General features: G+C 34.4%; 1 protein-coding gene across 1 annotated transcript; it reads left to right on the forward strand.

Moving 5' to 3' along the window:
• Window positions 1–539: 539 nt before the first annotated feature.
• LOC131149159 (ruBisCO large subunit-binding protein subunit alpha) lies at window positions 540–7,652 on the forward strand. Its single transcript, XM_058099334.1, has 8 exons — window positions 540–890; window positions 1,249–1,435; window positions 2,439–2,560; window positions 3,484–3,691; window positions 5,146–5,291; window positions 5,400–5,706; window positions 6,154–6,605; window positions 7,145–7,652. Exons 1-8 carry the CDS (start codon window positions 837–839, stop codon window positions 7,430–7,432), a joined length of 1,764 nt encoding a protein of 587 aa, XP_057955317.1. The 5' UTR covers window positions 540–836; the 3' UTR covers window positions 7,433–7,652.
• Window positions 7,653–8,087: the final 435 nt, after the last annotated feature.

Consider the following 8,087-nt stretch of genomic DNA (forward strand, 5'->3'; position numbering starts at 1 on the left):
TCAAAAAAAAATATTTATCTTTAGTTTAAATATTTAAAATATATTTAATTAATATTAATTTTAATCAAAGCTTATATATATATATATATATATATATATGTAAAATAAATTTTAATGATAATTTCAAAATCACCACATGCTATTCATCAAAATAAATTAGATAAAAAAAATCATTTGTGGGTAGGATCAACTTGTGTTGGATTTGTGTGAATTTTGAAAATATTTAATATAATTTTATATTATATGTCTAAATAACTAAATGTATAGAATTCAAATTCAAAATTGTAAATTCATTCTCTTAGCGGAACAAGTGAAATTAAAATTTTACAAATACGTAAAATGATTTATGTTTATAATGACTTGAAAGATAAAGCCGATGTTGGGAAGAGTTTTTTAAAAAAAAACCTTACCAAAAGAGAAACAACTAAAATATACAATTTTAACATTTTATTTATTATTAACTTATTTATTATTTTTTTATCATTATATTTTAGTCAAATTAAATCGAGTAATGCCGATCTACCCAGCCAACGTAATTTGAAAACCATAGTTTATGCCCAGTTGGATTGGATGGGCCGGGTCGGGTGGTTCTCCCAACCCCTCAACGAACCAAGCCAGATCGAATACAGGGTGCCTGAACGGTTCTGGAAGTACAAGAATCTTCTGGAAGCTATCCCTCACTCTAGTCCCTTCCATCGCTATAAACCCCCAATTGCCAAAACCCTCTGCCTGCTGACTTCTGCTCCCCTCCTTATCCAGCGCTCTTGTGCACGCTTCTCTGAAGCTTCACCAAACCAGAAATCCCGAAACCCTAGTTAAGCCAAGAGCTTCAAGGTATGGCGTCAGCCAATGCAATCTCTTCGGCTTCGATCCTTCTTTCCACCAAACAGGTACTTGCTGGTCTTTGATGTTACATTTCTCCGTTCTGTGTTTCGATTCCTTGAAAATCTAGAGGAAAGAAATTAAAGTTCGATTATTTTATATGAATTTTTTTTTTGGGTGCTATCAATATATATATATATATATATATATATATATATTGTTTTGGTTTTGGTAGTTTCATTTTCCAATACGGGCTCTTGTCCAGTGAAAAAATTATCTTGTGTCACTGCTAATTCATGGCTGTTGTGTTTTGGGAAGAAAAAAATTATTCATTTCGTGTTTCCGGGAGGGAAATTTTAATTTTTAGAAAGAAAATGCTAAGGCCATCTGCTTATTAGAGTGTTACGGAATGTCGTGTTGGTGCAGGAAAGCTTGAGGAGAAGGGTGAATCAGCAGCAGTTGGGGCAGAAATTCAATTACAGGCAATCAGGCAGCAGGTTTGTTGTCCGAGCTGCGGCCAAGGAGATAGCCTTTGACCAGGCCTCGAGGACTGCAATTCAGTCTGGCATTGATAAGCTTGCTGACGCTGTAGGGCTTACTCTTGGTCCTAGAGGTAATCCACTCTTTCATACGTTTAGCACGATACTTTCTTGGTATGTTATGACATGTCATTGAAAGGGGTTTGTTGTATGTGATATCTATGTATATTTTTTTCACTTCATTGGTTGTGTTTTGCTGTTCAAACAAGTTGCCATCTATTTTAGGGCAAAAGTAGTGTCATCTGCTGAGGTTTAACAGAAAGATATGGAGTTCTCTTGGGGTTTCAAAAATTCAACAGGCATTTCCTGACATTTCAAACATTTCATATATCCCCCTTTACATTTATTTTTTGGAACACTTATATCCCTTGAGAAGTTTATCTTTTTGTCAAATATAAGAGAGTTTAGTGTCTTTTTGACAAACCCTAGTGGAGGTTCTTAAAAATTTTAAACCCTTAGGGTAAGTTTGTGTCTATTTGTCAAACCTCAGGGAAGGTCAGCGTCGCTTTACTCTTTTTATTGCTAATAATATTTAAGCATGACACTACTTTTTTGATCTTGGAAACATTCTTTCTGTTTCTTAAAAAAATTGCAGCATCCTGTGTACAAGGCTCCCATGCCATTCCGGGGGTTTGGGAGGGGCATAATGTAGGTATCCATGCTTTTACAAGACACTAGACTTGTGTTAAGTAAATTTAATTTTAATTTTCTTTAATAGTGACACATGTGGTGCAGAAAGTTCTTGCATGTAGAATAACAGCAGGGACGATTGTAGTACTTCAGTGTTCAGTTACCAGACAGGATGCTTGTTTTTTGTTTTGCTTGAAACTCTTTTTTTTCAAAGCTTAATTAATTACTTTTTGTTATGACATTGCACTATTCACCCACTAGTGTTAATTACAATTGCTTTGAGCTCTTTGGTTTTCTTATTTTGAGCTTTCTTTTTCACGAGGACATTACATTTTTGAAAACTGTATGACACAATTATCTTGCTTGTATAGCTTGTCTTAAAAATTACATGATCAGCATTACCATAGGATAACAATTGGAGCTGACATATGTTTTTGTTTTTTGAAGGGAGGAATGTTGTATTGGATGAATTTGGGAATCCAAAAGTAGTAAATGATGGGGTAACAATTGCTCGAGCTATAGAGCTAGCTGATGCCATGGAAAATGCTGGTGCTGCCCTTATTAGGGAGGTTAGATCTTCATCTTTATAGTGTTTAGTCTAGTATGACTAAACCTTATTTAGGGTCTGTTTGGTATTGTTGTTGTTTTCTTTTTTCTGTTTTGGTTTTTGCAAATGAAGAATTAGATTGTTAAATACTTTGTTTATGATTGCCAATTTTGTATTTTTGTTGTCGATTTTCAGGGGTTTACGTAAAAAGTAAAAATCTGATTTTATAGTTTTCAACTGTTTTGACAACTTCTTGTGAGAAATTTTAATCTCCAAAAATAAATTTTTTTGGATTAAATCATTCATTTTATAATACTTTTTAATTAAAGTTAAAATTAAAATAAAATGATCATATGAATTTAAACATACTTAAAATAAAAGTACACACAAATTTCAAGAAAAATTGAAAAATAATAAAATCCAAATAGAAAATATCTTTACTATTTTCAGTTGTTATGTGCAATAAGATTTTTATTGTATAGTGAATTTTGAAAATATTAATTAAAGAAAATAATTATAATAATTTTTATTTTATCGTAGTATTTTTAATCTGTATAATTTTGCTCATTTATTATTATTATTATTATTATTATTATTATTTTTATTATTATCGTATGATTTAAAGGCGAAAATGAGCATTTTCAGTTAAGTTCTTAATTTTTTTTTTTTTTAAACTTTACAAATATTAACTAAACATAAACAGGTTGCCGGTTTGTTTTTAGTTTCTGTTTTTGGCTTTTAGTTTGTTTCTGGTTTTTGCTTTCATAATTTTTGACCATGGTACTAGATGGCCCCTTTACTTTTTATAGATTTTATCTGTATTGTTGATATTGTAATGCTGTTCTTTTTATAGCTTTGATCTGTATTGTTTACATTGCAATGCTGATCAGTTTGTTTCAGAAATTGTGGTTTGTCTTTGTTGACATGTTTTCACTGGGGATATAGGTTGCCAGTAAAACTAATGACTCTGCTGGTGACGGTACCACCACTGCATCAGTTATTGCACGCGAAATAATTAAGCTTGGCCTATTGAATGTTACCTCTGGTGCGAATCCTGTCTCAATAAAGAAAGGGATTGACAAAACTGTGCAGGGATTGGTGGAAGAGTTAGAGAAGAAAGCTAGGCCTATCAAAGGTCGTGATGATATAAAAGGTAGTATTTCTTACAGTGCAAGAGCTGATGTCATGTTTGGGTTTGTTGAATTTTTATTTTTTGGGTTTGTTGAATTTTTATTATTATTATTGGGTTTGTATTTGTTTAATTATTACTATCATTATATTTTTCATTTTCTTTCTGTTTTTGGGTGTTTGTTTTATTATTATCATTATATTTTTCTTTTTCTTTTTTGTTTGGAGGGGGATGAAATGGAATAAATAATTGAATGAAGAACAAGGAGATGACCAATTCCATAATTTTCCTATGCACTAACCATGGTTTTAAATCACGGTGGTGGGTAGTGTAATGTAATGATAACGGGTGTGACAGGAAGTGGGAGTAGCGGATGTTGCATAGCAGGAAGAGGGTGTAACATCTGTGAATTTTTTTCAAGGACGCACAAACTTGTGCATATTAGTGTATTTGCATGCTTTAAGTTTTTAGCCCCTCTTAGAAAAAGTTTTAGTGTATTTTGGACCTTTAGTTCATCTCACTAAGTTGTTTGGTAAGGACAAGAAGTTTACATTTATTTTAAACCACCATTGATATAAAAATTATGTGTGCGCGTATTTATACTTTCTCATTATTCTTATGTGTGATAAATTCATATGTGTGCTAAATTTATTAATAAAACAAAATACATCACACTCCATTAATCTTTTAGATAGATAAGATATTAATAATACAAGTATACAATAACTAGAAACAAAAAGAAGGTTGAAGTTGAAAAATATAGAACATAAATATAAAATTGCTAATATTATCAAAATAAAATATTTTCCTAACAAGTTAGTGTTTTCAAATTGTTAACTAATGCATCTCTTATGAGTATTTATAAAATAGTAAATTTTGTATCATCATCCTCATTATAATCTTTTTCCCCTCTCGCCACATGTTAGATTGAGAATGATTTAGAGAAAAAGGGGGGGGGGGGGGGGGACAAAAGTGAGAAGAAAAAGTAAAAAATAAATAAATTTTTTGGCATAATGGCATGATGGCAGTAGTGGCCTTTACGCAACAGTCCGTAATGGCCATGATTTTTCTTCCCACTGATTTTGCAGTGTGTAATGGTATTGGGAGCTCAAAAAGCTGTTATGTAACGACATTAAATAATGGTTGCGGCCGTTATTTAAAACCAACCATGGCACCAACCATATAGTATGAATGGGGGACAAAAGCGAGAAGAAAGAATAAAAAATAAATAATTTTTTTGGCATAATGGCGTGATGGCAATAGTGGCCTTTACGTAACAGTCCGTAATGGCCATGCTTTTTCTTCCCACTGATTTTGCAATGTGTAATTGTATTGGGAGCTCAAAAAACTTTTATGTAACGACAGTACATAATGGTCGCGGCTGTTATTTAAAATCATGGCACCAACCATATAGTATGAATCTATTTAGCAGGCATTTAATTTTTTATTGTATTGATAATTTTTCCATTGCACTTCAGCTGTTGCTACTATTTCTGCTGGAAACGATGAGTTTATTGGGAAAATGATTGCTGATGCAATTGATAAGGTTGGACCTGATGGCGTTTTATCCATTGAATCATCCTCCTCTTTTGAGACAACAGTTGATGTTGAAGAAGGAATGGAGGTTTGTATCTCCATGTAGTCCTTTAAAACTTTTGTTATTTGGACTCATGTGTCGATGTCTATCTGGTTGGTTCTTATCTGATATGTTGCATTTTCCCTTGGTTGGTAGATTGATAGAGGTTATATCTCTCCACAATTTGTTACCAACCCTGAGAAATCTATTGCTGAATTCGAGAATGCTAGAGTTTTGGTTACGGATCAGAAGATATCAGCAATCAAGGATATTATACCCTTGTTAGAAAAGACCACTCAATTGAGAGCACCTTTGCTTATAGTTGCTGAGGATGTAACTGGGGAGGCATTGGCTACTCTTGTTGTAAACAAGCTGCGTGGCATCCTTAATGTTGCAGCCATAAAAGCACCTGGTTTTGGTGAGAGAAGAAAGGCTCTTCTTCAAGATATCGCTATTGTGACAGGTATTACTTCCCTTGGGAATGAAATATTGGCAAGTTCTATCCACCTTGTCTCTTTCTAATTCTATTTTGAAGGTGTTGTAGTACACAATTTCTCAGTGCATGGGGATGTGGTTTCTCTGTGGATTGGATATGTGATACTTAATGTTGGTTTTACTTAGTTTTCTAGATGAGTTGCAAGATGGTAATGTAACACAATTTTGCATAAGTCAGTCCTGAATGACAGGTTAATCCCCATTGAAAAAGCCCTTTGATGCTCTTTGACATACAAGGAGATTGCATTTTCCTTTAACATTTCCCCTGTTCGAGAAATGATGTTTGCATATATATATATGCAAAATATCACACATTGAAGGGAAACAGGGTTGCATTTTTTGTAAGATTGCTTCTTAATCAATTTTATATGCATGAAAATAGGTTTTATCTTGTGTCTTTTTCTCCATCCTCCAGGAGCGGAGTTCCAAGCTGGTGATCTGGGATTGCTTGTTGAGAATACCACGGTTGAACAGCTTGGTTTGGCAAGAAAGATTACTATCAGCAAGGACTCCACCACCATTATTGCTGATGCAGCATCAAAAGATGAAATACAGGCAAGGATTGCACAGATTAAAAGGGAGTTAGCTGAGACTGACTCTGTATATGACTTGGAGAAATTGGCTGAGAGAGTTGCCAAATTATCTGGTGGGGTTGCTGTTATAAAAGTTGGGGCTGCTACAGAGACCGAACTCGAGGATCGTAAGCTACGCATTGAGGATGCCAAGAATGCCACTTTTGCTGCAATAGAGGAAGGGATTGTGCCTGGTGGTGGTGCTGCTTTTGTTCATCTCTCAACCCATGTCCCCGCAATTAAAAATAAACTTGATGATGCAGATGAGCGGTTAGGTGCTGATATTGTACAGAAGGTAACACCTACTACATATTTGCCTGGGACTCTTGTGCGTAACTTAAATTGTAAATTGGGATGGCTCTAGTCATCTGCAAATAGGATACCCAAATTCTAGATGTCACCCATTCCTACCAGAGCAGGTGCTGAGAAAAAATTTCATCATGTTTAGATGATGCCGTGGGGACTCAGTTAATTGATTGCCCACTCAGTAATCGGTGTCGGCACCTTCTTTCATCCTGTGCTTAGAGTAGGGAGTAGAGGCCTAAATTTTTAGTGCATGGGGTGCACTGAGGGCAATTTTTTTTGAAACAAGGATGTAGCTTAATTAGTAGACAATGTGACCGGATGAAGCTGATTGGAATTCACTCCCACTTCAATTAAAAAAGTTTCACACTTAGGTTAGCAAAAAACACCCAGAAATTCTGTGTGAAACAGACTTCTGCTTGGGTCTTTTCGTGAAATGAGTTTCAATGGTATTAGTTACTTGCTTTAGGTTATGAGATTGTTAATGGTGTGTTTTGATGCCGGCATTCTCTGCTGTTTGAATGCATGCAGGCGCTGGTATCACCGGCAGCTTTGATAGCCCAGAATGCAGGGGTTGAAGGTGAGGTGGTTGTGGAGAAGATAAAGGCTGGTGAATGGGAGGTTGGGTACAACGCGATGACAAACATATATGAGAACCTGATGGCAGCCGGAGTCATCGACCCAGCCAAGGTGGCAAGATGTGCATTACAGAATGCTGCGTCGGTTGCAGGGATGGTCCTGACAACGCAGGCCATTGTGGTGGAGAAGCCTAAACCAAAGACATCTGCAGGTGCTCCCACACAAGGCCTTGTGGTGTGATCATTCTAATATATTAGCTCTGGTTAGGATCTCAGAGATGGTAAGAGTTGTCCTGTTGCGGTGAACTTATGGTAAGAGCTGGGTTCAATTGGCCCAGCCATCACGAACGTGAGCAGTGTATTTTTTTTGTAATGATCTATAGACCACCTTGGAATGTTGTTGGTTCTGATGTGGATTGATTAATCTTTTATCAATGGAAGCAGGAGCGTATTGTCTGTGATATTATGCTTGTCTATTTTGGTGTTTCCCTATTGAACAGCTCATCAAACATTGAGGCTTTGGTTTACGCATGGATAATTTATAGTTAGTTATAAAAAACTTGATAGTTTGCATTAAATTTTTTTTATTATTATATAAAAAATGTAAATTTAATTTTTTTTTACCTTTATAAAATTAATGGTTATTTTTAAATTTTATAATGGAGTGAGAAGGAATAGTCATTTTTAAATAGTTTTTTATGACTAAACAAATCATTGTTTAGCTCAAATAGATAATTATTTTTTTTCTCAATTAAAGAGTTATTTAATATTTGGTATGCAAGAATGGAATTAAAATAGATTGAAACAGAAAATTATGTGTCAAAAATGTAAAATTGTAAAAAATAATTTTATTTTATTTTTGCAAATGCTGAAATCTTAAATATCCCCAATTCTAA

The sequence above is a fragment of the Malania oleifera genome, chromosome 2, assembly GCF_029873635.1.
Source record: "Malania oleifera isolate guangnan ecotype guangnan chromosome 2, ASM2987363v1, whole genome shotgun sequence".
Lineage (NCBI taxonomy): Eukaryota > Viridiplantae > Streptophyta > Magnoliopsida > Santalales > Ximeniaceae > Malania > Malania oleifera.

Bases quoted from the DNA above. Each gene is read 5' to 3' on its own strand.
- LOC131149159 (XM_058099334.1), top strand. From the start codon at position 837: ATGGCGTCAGCCAATGCAATCTCTTCGGCTTCGATCCTTCTTTCCACC. The intron at 3,692-5,145 runs GTAGTATTTCTT...ATTGCACTTCAG, and splicing joins AGGTCGTGATGATATAAAAG to CTGTTGCTACTATTTCTGCT. The intron at 5,707-6,153 runs GTATTACTTCCC...TCCATCCTCCAG, and splicing joins AGATATCGCTATTGTGACAG to GAGCGGAGTTCCAAGCTGGT.